This window comes from Anser anser (genome assembly GCF_964211835.1).
Source record: "Anser anser genome assembly, chromosome: 1".
Classification (NCBI taxonomy): Eukaryota; Metazoa; Chordata; class Aves; order Anseriformes; family Anatidae; genus Anser; species Anser anser.
This window is the reverse complement of record NC_139720.1, coordinates 2,602,756-2,625,819: the sequence shown is the minus strand read 5'-3', so window position 1 is coordinate 2,625,819 and position 23,064 is coordinate 2,602,756. Positions and strand designations below refer to the sequence as shown.

Sequence of the window (23,064 nt, the reverse complement as noted above, 5' to 3'; positions counted from 1 at the left end):
CCTTTCAAACTATTTTTCATTGCCAAGAACATGACCTCATTAAAGTGATATTCAAAAAGGTTGATCAAAATAATGAGATGGTATCTGGTATGCCCTCCATTTAAAATATTAATTAAGATCAATTATACACACTGATAATTCATGCAACATGCTCTTCTTTCTAATCCAGGAAAATAAGGGGTTTTCTTCTCTCTATCCTGTTAAGCTGCATAAATGAATATATATCACATTAATACTGTTTTCAAAACTAACAAAAAAAAAATTGAACAATAAATAAGCTCAGGCAGAAGGAAAGAGAAGGAGGCAAATGTATTCAGGCTGAAGGTTACAACAAACCTGGGATCTAGAACATGATGGCAATAACAATTAGTTTGAAAATAACTTCCTATAAAATAGCACCCTATAAAGAATGAGAATGTTAACAGCAATATGTTAAAGCACTTCTTATCAAATTCATTGTAAGCACTTCGCACAGCTTACCAAACTGTTTTATATAGTTTAGTCTCAAGCCTACTGCAAAAAAAAAAAGAAGATGCAGAAGTGCTTTTTAAACATGTCGTAAACAACTTGCAGTTAATGTTAAACTTCTCGTGTGCAGGTAGGTTTGGAGGAACCACTAACTCTGCCCAACAAAAGGAACTGTGGGCCACAGCAAAAGCAGAAATTCAGTATGCATCTTCACAGTTCACGTGCAATTTTAAGATTGCTTGGTGATACTCATTCCCTTGCACCGGTTCTTCATCTGTACTGTTGTAAAAGTAATCTTGTTAGGTTTATTTCCCTGTATATAACTATTGTGACAGATGAAATCTCATTGCAAATGTGAGAACTTAGTAAAGAAAACAACATTCTCAACATTAAAGCCTCCAGCTTGGCAATATTAAGCCAGAAATAGCAGCAGTTAATACTGAAAACAAAACAAACAAACAAAAAAACAACCTCTGGCCAGTTTTATCTTTATCTCCTTAGAAAAGTCATCTTGTTTAACAATAAACATAACCAGAAAGTCAGTAGCAGAAATGAACGGAAACCTCTTCATTAAAAGGGAAGGAAGGCTTACCCTTTCTTCCAGTCGAGCCAGCTGCTCTTTGTAGTAGGCATCATGCTTCTTCAGTTCTCTGTCTTTCTCTTCCAGCTGCTTGGCCTAAAAAAAGAAATAGAGAGATAAAACTGGATCAAGAAAGAGCATCACTCACAAAGCAAAACATCTACTATAAATTGTACCAGCAAGGAATATACAGTGATTGAAAACTGCAGTCTATTAGTTTTTGCCAAATACTACATTAATAAGATGATGATTGCTGCATTGAAAATGTAAAGAGATTGTCTATTGTACTGTTTTTTCCTTCCCTCCTCAACAGCTGTGCCATGGTTTGTTCAAATGTACTTGGACACGTCACAAAGACAGAACCAAGCGTACCATGCTGGGATGAAATTTTTATTAACTTTGCAGATCACTTCTGAACTTAGGGAAATGTACTCCAGCTACCGCACAGAGTACATGCAGAGTTTGATTATTTAACTTTCTTTGTAAATTAATTGTTACTAGGTGGACATTCTGACACAAGAATAGCCAACCTTGCATCTGTACATTTGTAGGCTGTGGTAAAAAAAAGTATTCTATTATTTTTTTTTTTAAGTATTCAGGGATACATTTAGCATGTGCTTAATGCTGAACATGCGAATGTTTGGAAGAACCAAATACTTATATATTTGCAAAAGCAAATCTAAAAAGTGTATCTAAAACTCTGCTGTCCTCTGTACTTAACAATTACTCTTCTGGGAACTCCTACATTGGCTGAAGTACCCAACTAGAGTAAGCTGGAATCCTTTACCGTGTGGTTACTCGTGTGTCCAGTAACTTAAAATAATATAGAAGCATTGTGAATGTCGGTGTTTTCAATACCATTATGACTCGAGTATTCATGTAAGACACACTGTTTTCAGCACTATTGAGCAAGTCAACTTTTTTTTTGGCTTTTCATCTGTAGTATGCTCAAATATGTAGTATTATAGGGACCCATTATGAATTACAGAATACATTAAAACTACACACATACAGACCAAATACATATACACCTCAAGTATGAGTGCAAACACATTCCAGGTAAATAATGTTTAATAATTTTTATTCACTGAACATGCTTTATGAACTATCAGTGGTCATTACCACAACTGCCTACTCAAAATTAGTCATTTATCTCCAACATATTTTCACCCAGGTACTGATGCTATGGAGTTAACTGCAAATAGTTCCCCATTCCAGCAGCATCATGAAAAATGTGAAGTGTAAACTCTCACTACTAATGATGGCACTTCCAGTCATGCTCACAGAAGCGTGTCAGAAAACTTACTTATGCTACACATTGTGCTACGCTTGCTGTCTAGATACAGGGCTTCTCTTTGTCAAGATTTGTTTCTGCAGACAGACAAAGAACAAAATAAAAACTTTGGGGTTTGGGTTAGTCCTAACTTAAAAACTTACCTTTTTTTCTATCTCCTGAAGCATGCAAAAAGAAAAATCAAAACGTTCAAGTTAAATTTATTATATAATGGTGAAGAGAAGGAATGCAGAAAAATACACGCCTGTCAGGCATATCTGGAATGTAGAACAAGGCTAAAAACTATACATAAGATGTCTTTTATATGCAACTTCACAAAAAAGTCCCTGCTCATCAGAAAAGCACACAGCCAAGTTGTAATGCTACTTGGATGAGTCAAACCTTGCTATTCCTCCACCATCCTTTCTTCGGTATAACACCATAGAGCACACTTTGCAGCCCTGACCACCATCATTTAAATCCTTTATTCACTACAGAAAACTGATTACAGGTTTTTCCAAAGCTGATTACACTAAATATTCTACAATCTAACTACCACGCTTCGTATTGATCACGGTTCTGCTTTTCCCAGATAATCCCTGTATCACCTCTCAAAGCTGCATCTTGTCCTGGTTCAGACACGGAAACAACTGAAAATTCCTTGCAGGTTGCGCATCCCCAAACCACCCCCTTCCAGATATTTAATCCTATGCTTCGATGCATCATCATGGTTACCCATATGCTGTCGTTTTATGCATAACCACCTCATGATCCCTCAAATACCTGCAAACTCGAGAACATGCCTTTTGTTCAAGCGCAGTTAAATAGGCCAGTGACAAAGAAATTGTAAAATTAATGTTCCATTCCTCTCCCAAGAACTTAGTAAAGTTTTACATCTTAGAATTCGGAAGTGTTTCACACGATTCTATCGATGACCTGAAACCAAGCAATAAAATTGACTTTGGAAAACCAGTAAGATACAATAAAAAAATGTGCAAGAGTGCTGTGATTTAATTCATGTGCCACATTTCTGACGACTCACAACAGCAGAAATGTTCAGGGTTTAAAAACACAACAGGTCAAGGCTACACTGTAACGACCAAGGAAATGAAAAGTCCCTGTGTCAGAAACCTGTCCTCTCCTCCAGGTCCAGCTGATCAATCAGGATCAATTCTCTCATCTCAGAGAAAGAAAACAATAGCAGGAGATTAACGGATCCTTCCTCTCACAGATAAAGATGAGGAGTGAAAGAATGAGAGGCAATCTTCGCAACTGCTGCAGACCATTTTATGAAGCAGACAAATCCCACTAGGTTCAATCAAAAAATCCAAACATCTTATACAGCAATGATAAAAACATTGATTATGTTTAACACTCTGCCATCAGAGCAGAGCTAAAGACTGCACCATGCTACAGCTGCATTTCTAATTTATAGAAGAGCTTGCAGCTCTTCTGCATAGTTTTTGCATCTTTTATAAGAGCAAAATTATGTTTTATCCTTGTTATGTGGCTACTATTTTCAACTCAATTCCCAATATTCTGCATGTTAGTCCTTGCAGTGCTGAAGGATTTAAGACCCACTCATCGTAAAAGTTTATATCAGACTGGCTCCATCCACATTAACCATGGTTTAATGTCCTAATACTGTCATTGTTCCTATTGGTCCTCATATTTAATAGTGACCAGGCCACATGCACATCTAGTCTATTAAAAAAAAAAACACATGTCAACATGTGATTTTTTAATTTTACTTTTTATTAAAACTCTTTGCAGGCAAGTTAGGGCTAGCTTAGATCTTAGCTCTGAAAGTGTTTGAAAACTCTCAAGAAATTTCAACTGGACGAAGAAGTGACTGATGTCTAGGAAAATCACATTCCTAGAAAAACACCCCCAAAAGCCTTAATAGGACATCACAAGTTGTCCAAAGTGTTTCATGAAACAGAAATATAGAGCACGGAAGCTGTGAAAGCTGAAGAAAAAGAATGAATGAAAAGTTTCCAGATCACACAGTATATTGGTCAGGACCTCTCTGTAACTGAGGAACTCAAACAGAACACATTCATATAAAAATTACTTTAAAAACTCTGGAGTGTTGATTTTGACTAAATTACCATGAGACACGCTTGATAGTAAAGTATGCTTCAGGTCTCACACCATAGACGAGCATGTTTGAACTGGATCATTTAAGATACTGCATCTCCAAGTCATACGCCTGCATTATCCTATTACATGGGTCAGCAGAAATAAAGGAAGGTAGAGAATGATGAAAAATGGATTAAACAGAATTAAAGCGTCATGAAACATTCCTATTTAAATAAAATTTGAGTACGTACAGGTAAAAACTAAAATTCTCTTAAAAAATACTGCTTTTCAGGTTCACATCTACTGATCTGTAATTTTCTCCTGTATAGATATGATTAATTCTGAGACAGGTTTGAATTGGCAAAACTTTCCAGAGGACCTCCATGCGCCTCTGCGACCAAAGTCCTTCCACCTACATCGATCCTACTGATCAAAAACCATTCAAAATAGAGAACTGGAGTTAAAAAAAAAAATTTTTATTTGCATCTGATCACTAAGTTTATATATGTGGAAGACAGAATGAGCAGGGGAATGCAAATAATGTTTGTTCCCAAGACATATATCCGAATGCGAGTTTTTGCCCTGGCAAGTTTCTTGTTTTTCTTTTTCCCCCCAAGATAATTAGTGATCAAAACAGCTGGATTTTACTGCACTAAAGGACATGGGGGCCAAGCAGCAGAATATATTCACAGTGCTTTTTTTTGCCCTGAACCTAGCAGAGCTTTTATATCACTGATAAAGTAGAAATACTAGATTGTAGGGACACAAAAAAATACATTAAACCAAAGGTTTAGTTCCCTGTATTGTGAAAGTAACTGGAAGATTTGGTAGGCCAGTAAGAAACTCAGCATAGAAGTGTCCTCCATATAGCTAACACCCCTGGCATTTGTAAAATAATGCAGACAGAGCAAAAAAACATAAATATTTATTTACGCACACATTTATACTGGAGACAATATAAATATGCCAACAGAAGAGAATTCACTGCAGAAATAAAAACTTGTAAGGTAATGTTGTATTTATGGGGCCGCAGCAACATGATCCCAGTGAATATCAATTAGCCGTAACAAAATAATTAACAGTAGCCATGTATTCAATTAGCTGAATGCTGCACTTTAGTTGTAAATGAGATATTGTAACAGGTTCGTTGCTTCTTCACAAAGTAGCTTTAATAAACAAAGCATTTACTTGGGTGTTATTTAGAAAAGAAATCTAGAAGGTCACCTTTGAGAAGCAGCCCACCTTCCCAAGATAATCCAAAATTAAAACCAAAAAAAACCCAGATCACTAACATTAATTCTTTACTTTCATTTTAGAATTACTAGAAACTCGGACCAAGACTTAAAGGCCAAGCTGGATTTTCATTTTCAGAAGTAGCGCCTGGATCTGGCACAGCACCGGGATGAGTTTCTATCATCAGAGAAAAGAACGCCTACAGAAAACTCCTGCACGTCGCCTCGTACACAGCCGCAGGGAAATTCAGTCTACGCTCATCAGAGCGCTCACATGACAAAGCCAAACCCTTCTCATGCTGGATATAAACACATGAAGAGAAGTACAAAGACAGAGCCAGGCTCTGTTCAGCGGTGTCCAGTGCCAGGATAAGAGGCACAACCTGGAGCACAGGAGGTTCCCTCTGAACATCGGGAAGCACTTCTGTGCTGGAGCACTGGGACACTTGGCTATATGTACAGACCAGACGAGAGGCTGGAGAGCAGCCTCACAGAAAGGGATCTAGGGGTTCCGGCTGACAGCAAGTTGGACATGAGTCAACAGAGTGCCCTGGCACCCTGATGTGCCTCAAGCACGGCATGGCCAGCTGGACAAGGGGAGGGATTGTCCCACTCTGCTCCGCACCGTTGTGGCCTCACCTCGAGCACTGTGTGTAGTTTTGGGTGCCACAACATAAGAAGGACATAAAAGTATCAGAGAGTGCCCAAAGGAGGGCTACAGAGATGGGGAAGGGTCTGTAGGGCAAGATATATGAGGAGCAGCTGAGAACCCTTGGTGTGTTCAGCCCCGAGCAGAGCAGGCCGAGGGGAGGCCTCATGGCGGCCTGCAGCTCCCTCACGAGGGGAGCGGAGGGGCAGGCGCTGAGCTCTGCTCTCTGGGGACAGCGACAGGACCCGAGGGAACGGCATGGAGCTGGGACAGGGGAGGGTCAGGCTGGGGCTTAGGGACAGGTACTGCACCCACAGGTGGTTGGGTGCTGGGACAGGCTCCCCAGGAAGCCATAGCACAGGGTCACAGCACCGAGCCTGACAGAGTTCAAGAAGCATTTGGACAACAGACACAGGGTTTGGTATTTGGGTGGTCCTGTGTGGAGCCAGAAGTGGGACCCTTGTGGGTCCCTTCCAACCGAGGATAATCTAAGAGGTTGCCCAGAGAGGTTGTGGTGCCTCCTCCTTAGTGAACTCCAAAAGCCACCTGGACGTGGTCCTGGGCACCCTGCTCAGGGTGGCCCTGCATGAGCAGGGGGGGTTGGACCAGATGATCTCCAAAAGTCCTTGCCAACCTCAACTACTGTGATTCTGTGGATACAAAACATACACATTTGTTCTGTCCTTCCTAGCACAAACAGGCAGCCGGTTGAAAACAAACGATTAACAGTTATTTTAAAAAAGAATAAAGGAACCCATGTAGCTGTATGCAGCAAGGTTGGAGCTGTGTACAGTTTATTATTGCTTTTCTTTAAGAACCTTCAGCAGATAAAGCAATACCAGGTAGTTTAGGAGGGAAAGTTTATAGGCTGATTTCAAAATTAGCTCTTGAAGCACTCAGCAGTCCCAGGGTTGCAGCTGCCCCTCAGTGAGGGCTCCAAGCTCCAAATTCATTAACATCCATCGAGTTTACAGAAGAACACCCCTGAGATCGCTTCAGTTTGCATTTTTCAGTTAGAGAAGAATAATCTGCTTCAAAATAAGAGCTCAACACTAAATTTATAAGGCATCATCAGCAATCTGAAAGGGGTGATCTGCCTAGTCTTGCCAAGCTGCTTCATGGTGATTTCCCCACCATCACAATAAAAAAGGCAGAGGAAGGGGTAAGTGGATGACCAAGGGACCAGGTTTTCTATGTGACTTTCAAGGCTGCAAGTGGCTTTTGGTCCAAGGGCTGAAAGAGCACTCTGACTGTCAGAGCGAGTTTACAAGACTATGGGGATTTGCCCGATGAAATGCTAACTAAAAAAACGAGGGCTTTTTTGCCACTGAATAATGGGAAAGGTCACAGAAAATATCTATAGACCTTCAGGCAGGCCTGTGTAGTTTGAAGAAAAGGTTAATGGATTAACAGGCAAAGAAAGCAGCGGTAGAGGCCTGGCCTTCAGCAGCTCCAGAAGAGGAAGATCTGGCAGAAGAACTGCTGACAGGGCAGGGAGGATATGATGCACCAGAACTGCAGGAGAGCAGATCTCAAATGCCATTCCAAAAATCATCTTTCACATTTATGTAGCGAAAGACTTTCTGTTTGTTTTACAATTAAAGTTTGTTGGATGACTGTACCTGTGCATTCAAACAGGGTGTGAATTCATGAGCTCGTTGACACTAGTGTCACTCATGTGCAGACTGTGACTGTCATGTTGTAAAACAGCTATTCTGCTGGTGAAACAAGTATTCTGCTTCTGATGTCCACCAGGCTGTTCTGCACAGAAACACTTCTGCAGTGGACTACATTCATCTATCATGAATAATCCCATGCATTCGTATTTGCACACTGATTAACAACAAGGATTAGTTACTTGTATTCATTATTATGGTCAGCAAAACTACCATCTTCATTCACTGCACATAGCGTCCCAATAAATACGATTAATTTTCCACATTTAATGTATGTTGGATTACAACAGCTTTGAATTTGTCTTCTATCTCAACCTATATATATATCTATAATATAAATAATAATTTATAATAGTAATATATATACACACAGACAAGTATGTATACACACCATCCTGAATGGGCAGTAGAAGTAAATTATTGATATTATTATGAGTATATACTTCTTCCCTACCCCCCAAAAGAACTTATTTTGAAGATATCACTATTCATAAAATCATTCCTAACCACAAAAAAAAAATGATCCAAACATCACTTACAAAAAAGCTATACTAATTTCCATTTGTAAAGGTGGAAAATAGCTATGAATTAGAAACAGCAGCAACAATAATGCGTCATAAAACATATTCTTTGACAACTGTAATTAAAACAAGCTTTTGTAATTACCAGTAAATGTGCTACAGTACGGTTTCTAAAAATAATGAAGTCCTAAAAGAACGAGTAGTAGAAAAGATCACTCTGAGAGGAGGCTAATGAAGAAAATTAAAAAATTGAATTTATGAACAAGTTAGGATCTATTTTACACAGGACACGACATTAAGCTTCATTTACTACATCTAGTTATAAACCAATGGAGTTTAAAAAAACACGAGTATGGTTCAGGGAGAATAGACAAATACAGCTTAGGTACTCAATGGGATCGGAGGATAGCCCCCATCGGAAGGCCACCTACCACATGCTCCTGATCAGAGCAGGATCAACTAAGAGACCAGACTGGGCTCCTCGGGGCTGCACCCAGTTGGGTTTTGAAAACCCCAAAGCATGCAGACTGCACAGCCCAACCTATACCGTGCCTTCATCCACAAGGTCTCTGTACAGGCGAGTTCACAGAGGAGATGAAGCAACAGCATAGACAGGGTTTAAGTCAGCAATCGCTTGAGAGACTTCAGGTTTCTCCCCGCCTCAATTATGTTATGATTCTGTCCCCAAAACGACAGACAGAATAGTCATACAATTGTACCACACTACCATGAAATGAGCAACATGAGGACTAAAGAAAACCTGCACTCATCACCAGACTCTCTTCCTCGCTGGATAAACCATCTGGCTTGTTCAGCGTGAAATCAACATGGTTTGAAGATTTTACTTCCTCGAAAATGAAAATTAAAATACATTAACGACTATTACATTCATTAGCAATATGCAGAAAAGCCTCATGTTTCCATCCAATCATAGTTCAAAGAAACAACAGACACCAAGCAAATCTGTATTGCATATATGCATGCCAGCGGGAATAAAAGAAAAGCATGACTTATTTCCAAAACTGTATACATTCTTTTCATTTAACTAATACAGTCCAAAAAGATCAAATATATCAAAGACTATCTGTACTGCTGCCAGGTATTTGTAGTAATTCAAATAATGTCTATAACCTTTTCTGACAGCTTCTGATGTTTCAGTCATATGTCAAACATTTACAGTTTCCACTAATCTTAAAGAAGCAGTCATCGACTGTTCCATATGTGCCAAACTGGATTTCTCTACATAAAAACGGAGGAAGAGAACTGTTATTCTGTAAAATTCAGAAGGAAAAACTGTCAGTAAACTGATTTAGGACTATGTTCTACTTCCAGCTGTGCTATCATATCACTATTCTAGTCGTTCCTAACTTTTGTGTGTTTTAATTTATTTTTATTTTTACTTTTACTGTGTTCTAAACTGATCTAACAATAATTTTACAGAAGTACTTTGAAATTCCTAGTTGAAATGAACAACAGAAAGACAAAGAAAAGGTAAAAAGAAGCACTGAAAATTTGATGTACTGTAAAACAATACACCACGTAAGACAAAGGAAAGCACAAGGAACCTCGACCCTTTCAGAAGATATTCTCATGCTTGACCACAGTCCAAAACCAAGTTAATAACATACTTGCATCACAGTTACCTAATAGCTACTATTTAGTCTAGAGCTAATTTTGACATCTTTTAAGCTATCTAGGAAGTTCTATTCTTGCTTCAGGAATCCAACATCTTTTGCTAACACTTTCATATTACATTATTATATTTTTTGAAGCTTTGTAAACTGAAGATTCAGTAGACTGAAGGCAAACAGTGAAATAATTCTCATAGGCACTGCACTAATATAAGCAATGAAAACTCAACATCTCACTGAAGCCCACTTCAAAGTCAATCTCATCTGAAATCCCACAAAAACTTACTCTCTATCCTCTATATTTGAGGTCCAGAAGCATCAGGGACCACACGTTCTCTGGCATTATTTTCCATCTGCAAATATCCTACTTCTTGTATCAAATAATCAAAACTATATCTAAACTGATGTAATTTCCTTCAAACAGAAGATGCATCATTGAAACTGGCTGCTTGGTCTGTTATCCTGGTAACCAGTTTCCAGTAAAAGCAAACGGTGATGATGCCCAAGAAGGTAAACACATTTTTGAATACAAAATAAGAGTACATTTATTTCTGCCCAGCTATTCAAGTTATTGATTTCTGCTTAAGACACAAAAGCACTTGTAACTAGTAACTACATCAGGTGTTTCTCAATTTGAAAAATACAATATAAGCAGCACCTTCATTTTTTGATATTCGAATAGCTACCATTTGAAAATATTATTATGACAAGAGGTTATCTGTATCTTTTGGAAATTAGATCCAGTTACATTGAACTTTTCTCTTTAGTAATAAACAAACCATCAAAATTCATCGTCTCTCTTTCAAATAATTCAGCCATACTGTCCGCCATTATCTTGAAACAGAGACTTTCTTTATCAGCTTGATAGAAAAAAGAGCTGCAATCTGTAGATAATTTAAAATAGAAGTTGCAACTCAACAACAAGCTGATCTTTTAAATGGTGCACATGAATTAATTAATCTGTAACAGGGAAATACTTAGGTATTTATTGTCAGCATTGCCAAAGGAACATCAGTTTGGTCAGTTCTGTGAAAGCTACAGCTACAGCTTTCACAAAAGACCTTTTCCCATCAAGACACGTAGAAAACTAACATGGTGAAGAAAATATTTATAGCTAGTAGGTGTGTCATATATACCAAGGCTATACAAAATGTTACCCCTTGAATACATCATTGTTTTTTAGCTCTTTTGTTTCATTCCCTGCAACACTTCAAAAACTCAACGTAAGCAAATTATAGTACTGTTCCATCACTCTTTTCATCACCTCTCTGAAGTATTCTCTTAAGGTTGAAAATCCTATGTGATAAGAAAAGTTACCTGTTTAAAACATTAAATATAAACTAACATTCAGCACAGCTAGAAAGCAAAACCTTGGGAAACAGGTGGAAAAAAGGCAAAAAGCATATTTATACACAGCAAGAGTGAATGTTTATTTTTCCTTTAATTAGCAAACGACAATCCTGGTCTTTAAGAATTTTATTTAAAGTTTTAGCAAATTATTCTGAAACAAGACCACAAGAGAATCATTGCCCTGAGTAGAATACCTCTGAAACAAGCAGGGATTGATTTATACATTGATTATTGGTGAGCATCTTCCTTTTGTAAAATCCTATAACACGTGCCATCGAATTTCTATGTCCAACTTCCATTCACTGCACTTTTATTTCTCATCTCATTTGATTGCTAAGTCTCTAGGGCAGATCCTGGAACACACTACCTACCTGTGCAATGTTTAACATAATTAGACTTCAAACTCTGCTGGCAGTATTATTCTATCAGAAATAAAAAATATTCTAAGCACAGAAAATTACAGCATGTTTTTTAAATTATAGAAAAAGCACAATTAATACAAGACAGTAAGGAAGACAAACACTTGATTTTTGTAAAGAGCATGCTGGCAAAACAAAAGAATTTAGGTTTGTTTGTTTTGTTTTTTGTTTGTTTTTTAAAGCCCTGCCCAGTTCTAAGTATGCCAGTAATATGGGACAGAGCAACTAAAAAAACTTATGCACACCAATAACTAATTGGAGGCAGTAAATATATTTAAAAGATGGTCTGATTTGTATTCCTTATCTTATTTTGACTTCCTTGTCATGTCAATTTGTTGACAGAACATTTAGAGAGAGAGAAACATACCATGGCAGAGACTGGCTGTTATAAAAACATGGTGCTACATTTTACTGTATTTTTTTTTTTGGCAGTAAGAAAGCATAAAACCGTTGACTAATGGGTTATTCAAAAATAATTCAGCAATATCTTACAGGAAAAAAATGAAAACCAAATATCCATAAAATCCAATGAAACTCTTAAGGGCTCAGTGAAAAATCTGGTATAAAAATGACCAGAAAGACCAAACCCAAGATGATGTGGTCAGCGTCCCACGTTTCAGGCCGTTTATAATTCAGATGACTTCAATCATCTAGAAAAAACGCTACATGGAGACAACCAGAGCTGGAGACCATTTTGTGTTATTAGAGACCAGAGAAGACCGTGTAGAACAAAACCAAAGCTATTTCAGTTACAAGGAACAGGCAGCCTGGAGAAAGGGGAGATCCAATGAGGACGAACAGAAAACGATACAGCTTGGAAGCAAAAGCCTGTTCCAGCCACGTGAAGCATTTTTAATCTGATTGTAAACCCCAAGAGAAAGGCTTTATATTCCTGCAGGCAAGCCAATAAAAACTTGTCCGGTGCGTAACAATAGCAGAGCTAGGGCAGAAAGAGATTTATGAACGGAGGAGGAAAGAAGACAGCACCACGCTGCGATCGCATTATTTGATGTAGGCTAAAAGCAGATCTTCCCAGAGCTCTGGTCACTATACCCAAAAGCTTCAGAGGAGTAAGAAACTGGAGATGTCTAAATACCAAAACCACCAGTAGTGCCTCTTGTGCGTAGAAGGGTACGTGATAGAGGTATACAAAATAATTAGTTGTTCAGAGAAGGTAAGTCAGGCTCTCTCATTTACTCCTTTCTCAGCATACCAGACTGAGGAGATACTCAGTGAACAGTGAAATTGAAAAGCAACAAATTTGGAACCAATTAAATGCATAATTAACCTGCAGAACTCATTGCCACAAGTTATCAGTGAAGCCAATCGCTTAGCAAAATCCAGAAGAAGTTGAGATGTTTGTATTAACTCTGAGAATATCCACAGTTATACCTATGAGGTAGCTGAGAGTGGATTCCTTCGAGGGCTCTAAACCTCATCATTTTGAGAACAATTAAAAATATTGAAGTCTGTCAAGCATGAATTATAAGAGATTAGGAGGAAACTCCCTGTCCTTTTCTTACTCCCTGGATGCTACAAAGTTCCTCCAGACAACTATGCCTTTCCCTGTTGTGTATGACAAAAAACATTATTTGAGTCCAAAAGTTCGGCCACTTCAGTCAGCTGCTGTCAGCCTGTAGTTACAAAACCAAAAAGAAAAAAAGCCTGAAATACACATTGCCAAGTCCTTTTTTTCTTTTAGGATAACAACGTATCTAGGGATTAAGCAGATCCATCCACAAAGCTCCAGGAAGTCTTCTTGCAGAGCCGCCTCTCATCTGTGCGTTAGTAAGGGCTAAGATGCTACAAGGAGCCAACCTGAAATGAAACTCAAGGTATAAAGCAACACGAAATATCTCATCAGCAGGAAACAAATAGCTAACAAGTAAATTTAAATACTGCTGAAACCAGAATGCCAAACTGGTTCACATGGCTTTTGCAGAAAGAAAGACTGCAGAGTTTCTCAGCTCAGCAAATTTCCTACCATTAGCCTTATTGTTCTTAAGACAGAGAAATGCACGCGGCAAAAAGCACAATTTTCCAGGCTGGAGAAGAGCAAAAGTGCTGAGAAGCACAATGAAGGACAGCGAGTCCATGCTCTGAGTTTACAGAAGCAAACCAACACTGAAGTCTCCTCTAGCTTCCTCTTCCTCATCTCTGCTCTCCCCCTTTCCTCTCTTCACCTCCCCAAAAACACAACGAAAAAGGCAAAATTGTCATAGCCATGGTTTCCACTCTTCTTCAACCCCTCTGCCTAAACAACTACCTACGGTGAGTATAAATTAGGCCTGTAATTTCAATAGAAATAGTAATGACTCAATCACTTGAAAATCAAATATTATCACCATAAGAGCTGGGTAGGAATGGATGAGAATGTCTCATTATGACCCACCACTAGAGAAACTATTAATTATGATGTTGGTTTTTCTTATCGTTTACTGCTGTAACACAAATAGAGCAGCTCAACCTTAGACATCGATTAGGATTCTGCTGCGTTCAGCACTGCACAAATGCAATATGGACAATTAGTGGAAGGAAGAACACCTGCAAGATTTAATGTAATATATATTCAAGAGATAAGAGGGTAGAAAAATATACTGCAGACAATAATTAACATCCAATACGCCATTCCTTGAGGTATTTCAGGAATTCTTCCATTCTTGAGAACAGGAGTGCTAGAAGGCATAATAACAATTAAGCTAAACTTGTGCTCCCTTTTATTTTAATTTCCAAAGCTGTAAATGTTTTTAGTGATCAGAACTATCCCGACATTTACTATTTTTTATTTGCTTGTAGTTTTAAGCAGAAGAGAATTAGGACTCCAATGCAAACAGCTTCTGGCTCAAGGGCACCCCGAATAAATGACGTCCAACATAGCGCCCTGCACGTCAAGCAACGTTACCCTAAAATGGAGCAAGCATGGTCCTGGGGTGCAGGTGTGTGAGTTGCACCCTGAGCTCGACTGCCTGTGCAACCTCAGGAAGAGCTTCTTTCCTCCTGGGTATCGGTGATGTTTGCAAGGACTCCAGGGCTGTCTGTGCAGTGCTCAGAGAATCTACAATCCATACATTTTGATAAAGGAATACTATTATTTTAACATGACCGTTTTATGTTGTGGGTGAGCAAGTCCGCGAGTGAAAGCAAGCACTTAAAAGTGCTTTACAGAAAAGTGATTTCATCCCAGTCAATAGACTGCTTCAGGAAAATATAAGCTGTCAAGTACTTTTATAATAATGGACAAAAAACCTCCCGCATTTTGGGAGTTGCTAAAACATGTCAATTTTACGCAATCTTTTGTGTACTGCCCAACATTTAGAGTGCTAGAAAGCAAAGCTCTTCTCTGAATTTGTGAAGTGTTTTTTTACCACATACTTAAACCTTATTTGTCATGCAATACAGACTGTTCTAGGCCACAGAGAGAATTAGTGCTTAATTTTCTAAACGTGGAGAGACATACCAACTACTTGCAGAAGTAACGTCTCTGGTATTTGCATGAAATTGAGAATAGCAAGGAATTGTTTAAATTAGATTAATTCAGCAATGGTAGAAAAGTAGCAACTTTTCTCTGTCCTTAGAAGAGGAGGAAAAAAAGATTCTGCAGAACAAAACATGACTGATCATAAACAGGCAAAGATTAATAAAATGTTAATTCATCCCTCATAACAAAGAGTACACGACACCCAGTTTCAGGTTACTAAATAGGGTATGGCCCTGCAACGAAACAAAAAGAAAACTTATTTTATCCACTCTTTTCCGCCCTCGCATTGTCTTATGAATTGCATGGGAGATCAGGTTTCAGAGACAAGTAAGGGATCAATACAATTGACTTCCTCTACACTCTTCTCGGAATATTTTTGGAATTCTTCCCCATTCATGAGTGCAAGCATCTACAGCCACACTAAAGAGATTCTCCTTTTTAAATTTTGGATCTAGAAGAACACACTTAATATAGGTTAAGAGACACTTATTTTCAAAAAGAAATTATTAAAAAAGAAAAATATTGCATCAAAAAAAAAGAAAGAATCATTATAACCGCTAGTGTTTGCAAGATATCAGACAGCAGCACAGCTATTCAAGCCATACCTGGTGTTCTACTTTTATTTAACACTGATACACATGCAAGGAGATGGAGAGGCTAAAGAACTGAATTTCCAACAGAAATCACATCTTTCTCACAACAGACCTCATCGTGTGGCAATCTCTGAACATTCAAAAAATATGTAAATATTATTCACATGGGAGAAAAATACTCACAGGCACCCTTTGGTACATGCATCACCACATAGTATGACTCTGCTACATTTTAAAGTCTTAAGGAGATGAGGTCAAATTGTTTTTTGAGACAACACAGCAAAGTTCACGTTGACCACTGCACCAAATTGTGTGGTTACGTTTAACCTATTACTGAATCTGTGCCTCCAAAAGGTGCTACAGCAATGCAAGACCGTTTTTAAATGGGACATAACACCTCCCATAAGAAAAATGTCTGAAGGGCTCCTGTAAAAAGTGGGTTCCCCCGTTACCCTAACCAACCGTCAGCTTTGTTAACTGCAACCTACCTTTCAAAATGCAGTAGGCAGTCTCGGGCAATGACTATTTTTCACTTCTTTCTTTTATGCTACTGAGCATTATTAGCCGTCTGCCACGTTCTACGTTCGCAGCCCAATTTATAGGTGGAGGAAGCAATAGATTTACATGCCGAAGTTAAAATGTATTCGGGCACTGAAACCCTGACAAGGTAACCGTGGAAGATGCACAAACGTTATTACCGGCGGTGACATACAGCCCCAGCCCAGCTCAGACACACTCCAGAGGAGAGGTGGAACAGATGAGCGTGAATCTCCATTACGCAGAGTACCAGCACGGATGCATAAATTCTGCTCCTATAAACTAAAATTAAAGACAGTCTTATTTGCTTTTATGAAATCTTCATCTGTAACACACAGCAAGCAGTATTTTTTTTTTTAATGGTGGGGAAATGGCCTCATATCTCCTCTTACTTAAGCGGAGTCAGTAAAAAAAAAGGCCTAAGCAGTTTTCCTAGGAATTTAAGCTGTAAGGTTTTACTACTGTAATAAAAAATAACCTAATTTTAAGACAAACCTGAGCTTTTTTTCAGTTCTGTAACAAAAACACCTAAACACACAGTCCATGGCCCATGCGAGCAGAGCTGCTTCATCAACCAAGACTAAAAAAAACAAAAATATAAATAAAATAAAGAGAGCCATTGTCAGACTGGAATCCACCTATTCAAATCAAACCAAACAGGTAAACTCTGGATATTTTTTATTTTTATTTTCTACTTAAGCTGCTGGCCCATGCCAGCTTCAGCGGATCCGATGCCCTTGTGGTCACACATTGCCTCCTCCTCCACCGGGAATCAGCCTGGCCAGCCACCGAGCGCCATTTCCTGACCCACGGGCTTGGTGCCCAATATAGGGCCAAGAAAAAGGCCTTGCAAGTGACTGCTCACTCAAAATTCCTGGGGTTTCCACTGCAATTGGGTCCTACCCTTTAGGAACTGCACAGATGCCAAAGGCCTTCTTACTCTAACAACTAGAGAAATATTCTAGAGAAGGTGTTTTTACTCTAAAATAAATATTCTACTAGCAAACAAGTAGGTAATGCTGGTAGTCGTTAACATTCAGAATGCCTACATTAAAACAAAGCTAATATTGTAGCTATGGCTAAGAGACATAAGAAATGCACACAGGGATCTGGACTTCTTAATCACCTCAAATGCTACAGCTGGAAAGCAAATATACCTGCTTTGGGCATATAGGCTTTTTTTTACCCACCCAAAGAATATTACTTCATATATATATATATATATATATGTATATATATATGTATATAAAATATAGCCACTCAAATATGTAAGTATACACTTTTACATATACTCCGTGAAAAAGCGTTCTTATTCCATACCTTGATCTCAAAAATTACAACAGACAGTGAAGATCTTACATGTTTGTCCTACCTGTGTGTTTGCAAACACGAAAGGATTAAGAGGAAAATATGAGGCTTCTACAAAATACTACATGAAAACGCTAATTGGCACTTCCTTAAAACAAACAAACAAACAAAAAACAGCTCCTTTTTGAAGCCTGAAACTGTTTCCACTTTTATCCATGCATAAGGCTTCCAAGTGATACTAGAATTGAATCTGAATCAAAATACAGAAAGAGCAGGAATGGTGTATATAAATAACAGGGGATGAAATTTTCAAAAGGATCAGCATTTTTGCGAAAACATTTATCTACACATCTATGAGCAAATTTAGTGGGACCAAGACTAGGCCCAGACACTTCTTCAGGGATTTTTTGTTTGTTTTTAATATAACATGGAATCAAAGACACTGAATATTTGACTAATATTCTTTGTTCAGCTCCCAAAAAAAATTTCAAAGCCTTAACACCAGCATTCCCAAACTGCTAAAGAAGTGCCAACGGTATCCTTTTTAAATGTCTTTTTTGCACAACAAAAGAAAACAAAATAAGAAGCCACACAGACAAAGATCTACCCTAGCAGTTAGAGGTTCAAAAGGATAATGCGGGTGGAAATAGTACAAACTAACAGAGCAGTGAGCACAAGCACAGGTACAGCCGGGCTCTTTAGAGCTCTGTAAGAGCAATGGCTTTTATCATCATATTCCCTCCACGTAACTTAGATTTTCTGTCTAAAATTTATGGGAGGAATAATTCTGACAAATATTTTATTCCTCTGTCTGCTCATAGACATTTACGGGCTTAACAAGCAAAAAGCCAGTCACATCTGAGGCTGAGGACCGGGGAAGACGCGGGTAAAATCGCAGTCGCAGCTCATCTGCTCCGGGCAACCTGAGCCACACGCTCTCTGATGTTATTTGCAAACCAAGACTGTGATAAATGAAGAAGACGCAGAGAAGACAGAAAAACTGAAGTATTTATTATGGGCAAAATGGGAAAAACAGAGGGTACCTGCAGGAAAACACGGAGGGTAGGTATAACGCTCTCCCCCAAGGCACTAAGTTTCCTGGTCTGGCTGGGAAGGTGGGTGAGGAGGTAGAAGGCAGAGTCCTCTAAATGCAGGCTGGAAGAAGAACCAATACCAGTGTCCAGCTACTGCTGACCACCACTACCAGGGGAAACTCCTACCAAAGACAAGCACGAGTATTTCCTCTCCATTCCCACAGGCACGAATATGAAGCACTCCAGACCAGCAGACCAGGCCTAGAAGTATCATGCAAGAAGGCACTCTGATGAGAGAAGCTTCTTCGTATTTGACTTACCTTGGCTCAAAACTCACTTTTTAACACAGACTGGTTTGGATTGGAAGGGACCTCAAAGCCCATCTCGTTCCACCCCCTGCCATGGCAGGGACACCTCCCGCAGCCCAGGCTGCCCCCAGCCCCATCCAGCCTGGCCTTGGGCACTGCCAGGGATGGGGCAGCCACAGCTCCTCTGGGCAGCCTGGGCCAGGGCCTCAACGCCCTCAGAGTAAAGAATTTCTTCTTTAAATCTAATCTAAATCAAGCCTTTTTTAGTTTAAAGCCATTCACTCTTGTCTTATTACCACACCCCCTGACAAAGAGTCCCTCCCCAGCTTTCCTGCAGCCCCCTTTAGGTAGCGGAAGGCAACAGCAACAGAAAAAGCAGAAAGCCATTTTCTAAAGTTAAACTAACTGTAAATAGTAACACAGCTTGTGAACCTGACAAGGCAAGGAGGAAGGCCTGCAGACCTCCTGCACCTGCAGCTGACCCCCTCCCAGAGAGCACACAGGAGACAAGCAGCAGCGGGCACAAGCCACGGCCCTACAAACGAGATTTATGACGTGCCGTCAAGAGAAAAGCACCCACGAGGAGCAAATCAAACAGGGACGGTGACAGTGCCAGCAGCAAAGTTTTAGGTGAGGGTCTGCGGGCGGCCGACAGCAGCGGATGAGACGAGGCACTACAAAGGACGTCGGTAACAAAACCCTGCACTTCGGTTTGGGAAGCCGGTTTACCCGAGCACGTTTCTGAATCGCACTGGCATGCTTCCTGGAGCTTCGTTACTTGGAGTATTCTCAATTTATTTTTTTTATTTTTTCTAAGTTCTTGATGGATTTTCTTAAATTAAGATGTACCCACAGCAGGAAGGAGTGAAAGATACAATCTTACTGCTATTTTCCTCATGACGGTTGAAGTAAAATTATTCCTAATATTTTCAGGGCTAGGAAAAAAATACATGAAATGTTCACAGATTCATAATTACATTTGTAAGCAATTCAAAGACTGCCTTAATATTAAAAAAAAAACTTGGGATGAAAAGGAATAAAAACATCTGAGAGACTAAGTTAAATGCAATAGGTTAATAATTTCTATTATCTTATCACTAAGGTTTATACATTCATAAAACCATAATGGCAAGAAAAATTAGAGTTAAAAGAGAAATATGTCTACACCCTTACCACTGCTCTAAACATTAAATTTTGAAAAAATGAGGATCTGCTTATTAATAGTATCATATCAGAAACACAGTGAAGCTGTCTCCCCGTTTATTTTTAAACTATTCCTACTACTAGAGCTCACGGATTAAGGCAAACACCCTTCGCAATAACATAACATGGCAGCGAATCAATAAAACTCAGCATCATAAAACCCAATTCCACTCTGCCCTACCACTTTTTCCCCCCCAAAAATTATGTATAAACCTACAGGAAAAATAATCTACATGCTGCCATTGCCTACATTTGGGAACAGACGACCCTAAAGGCTGCTCTAGGTGTGATGAAGTTGTGCGGGTATCCTCCTTTCTGAAATCACCATTGATGGACCTAACCTTCCCTAAATGATTCACGAAGAAAGAAAATTGTGACAAAGAACTGAGTTTCAAACACTCTTGATGTAATAGTTTTGAGTGATTCTTGTTAGCGTAGCTTTTTCCCCCTTTTAAACATTTTTTAAGAACTATGGAGTGTATTTTTATTTATAAATAAGAAAAAAAAATGCGACACACTCAGCATGCAATAATAACCAACCATCCAAGTGCCACATGTCTTGAGAGAGATCTAAGACAGGAACAAATTAACTTAATCCTATTACTTTAAGGTCCAGGATTGAAAAGAGCTGCTGAACACTTGTGGTGAACCTGTGTCACTTTGATCTTCATTGTAACAGAAAAAGCAAAATGACATGCTGAAATGAAAATCATTTATAATAGATGAAAGCAAGGCTGAGCGCTCCATGGATTAAATGTGTTTAGGAGAGTCAGTGGGTGAAAAATAAATAAAAATTACTATTTTCTCCAGCCCTCTTTTCCCATCTCACATCCTTTTCTCAAACTCAAGTTCAGCTCCAGCTTCCCAAAATTACCTTTAATTACTACATATATGAAAACCACAATGAAAAGAAGAAAGCACATTAAAATATTGGTCGTACCTAATATGTCATTCCGTACTGACTCCATTGCATGTGATTAAACAAGTAAATCAAACTAGAAACAGAAGCATGAATTTTTATGCTGTAAAATTAAAAACGGGAAGAATAAGAGTTTCATCTTTCTACCCCTCTATTACTGCTGCAGCTTGAACTTAAATTCATTTCTCCATATTTCAATCTCGATTTCTAGATATTTTAATGGAGCATTTCACGGGCTGCTACAAAAGGATGCTACGAATGCAAAGCAAATACTCACTCTAATACACAAGCAAGATCACATGACACACATTAAAATGAGATTATATTGATAATCTGACCTTAGGGTACCTTACAGACTTTGTGTTTTTACTCAGTTGTGTGTGCTTCAAGTAATATCTCAGTGATGATTATGTTACGATCTCCATCATGAGTCAATGAAAACATCATAATTCAAAATACGGTATTTTTTTCAGAACTAAGTTTTTGTCTGTTTTAATCTTCTTAAAAATATTGCTGCTAATGATGAATTTTGAGGAAAGAAAGCAACCTGCTCTGGCCGAGCCAGCCTTTGGCAGGGTGGCTGGACCACATCGCCTCCAGGGGCCCCATCCAGCCTCAGCTGCTCTGCGATCGCACAGAAATATTCCTGCTTTTCTTTCTGAATAACTGCTAGCTGCTAAAAAGTTGGCAGTCCTACCAGTGACATTTTTATCCGTTTCTGGCAGATTGGAAGTTGTCAGGACTGCGCTGTATATGCCGCTTCGTTAACTGCAGACCCTTTGGTCAGCCTTGGCTACAGTGACTGGCAGCTGCCAAAGCACCAGTTCCTGCAGAAAAGCAATTTATCAGATGCTGCTCCCACAGAAAAGAATTTTAAAAGAAATTTAAAACTTTCACATGCTACAGTCAAGCCACAGATAATAATTTTACTCCTAATATCCGCATCTGTAAACAAAGACCTGTTTAAACTGCGTGGCAAAAATCTTGGCAGAATTCTCCGGTCGTCAATTTGCTGCAGCAACGTTGTTGTAACCCTCCAAACCTCAAGTTCATGGCTCATTTACAGAGAAACAAAGTAATGGGCACTCTGAGGCTATCTGCTTCAGTAGCCATCCCTCGAAAAGTATCCCTCTTGAAAAATCGTTCACTCCGAGCAGGAGCTGAGGCACTTAAATCACCGGTTCTTTCTCCACCCACACCCCAACGCAATGAAAGCATTCGGCTCGAGCCCTACAGGTATTACGGAACAACCCAGAATCACAAGAGCAAGCCAAGCACATGAGAAATGACCTGTACTCAAGTCTGGTAAAAATGAAAGCTTCAGCAGCAGCTCCGGATTTCTTTGCTTTTATAAGACTACCCAGGTTTGACTATGAATAATTGTGGAAACTTCTATTTTGTCTGGAACTCGTCGCTATTTCCAAGTTCTGGTGGCAGAAAACCCCACACCTGAGTTCGTCCTTGCAAGTAGAAGTTAAAAAAATCAGTTTAATTAAATAAAAATATCTTAGTCAACAAATTATATCTGACCTCAGAATATTAGCATTTGCTCCGAAGTTATCAGCATGGTAGTTTTCCAACATATTTTCTTCCTTTACGGCATTACCAAAATTCACTTTTACAAATCATGAGCCTGACCAACTGCAGGGAGGATAAAAAACACATTATTTGAATCCTAACTATTAAATTATGCCACAACATTGGTGCTTTTTTTCTGCATCTGTAACTCTACAAAATCCTCATGTGAAAGTTGCAGGCGGGACACCACAATTTCAGTGGTTTCCCTGCGAAACAACATCGCGC

General features: G+C 39.0%; 1 protein-coding gene across 5 annotated transcripts in view; it reads right to left on the bottom strand.

The window, feature by feature from the left end:
- Nucleotides 1–23,064, bottom strand: part of CHCHD3 (coiled-coil-helix-coiled-coil-helix domain containing 3) — a 149,855-nt gene that overhangs the window by 54,533 nt on the left and 72,258 nt on the right. For all 5 annotated transcript variants that reach the window (XM_083813525.1, XM_083813526.1, XM_083813523.1 and 2 more), the window contains one exon: nt 1,061–1,144. In XM_083813525.1, the coding sequence (XP_083669651.1) occupies nt 1,061–1,144 (84 nt within the window). The remainder of the gene's footprint in view (nt 1–1,060; nt 1,145–23,064) is intronic.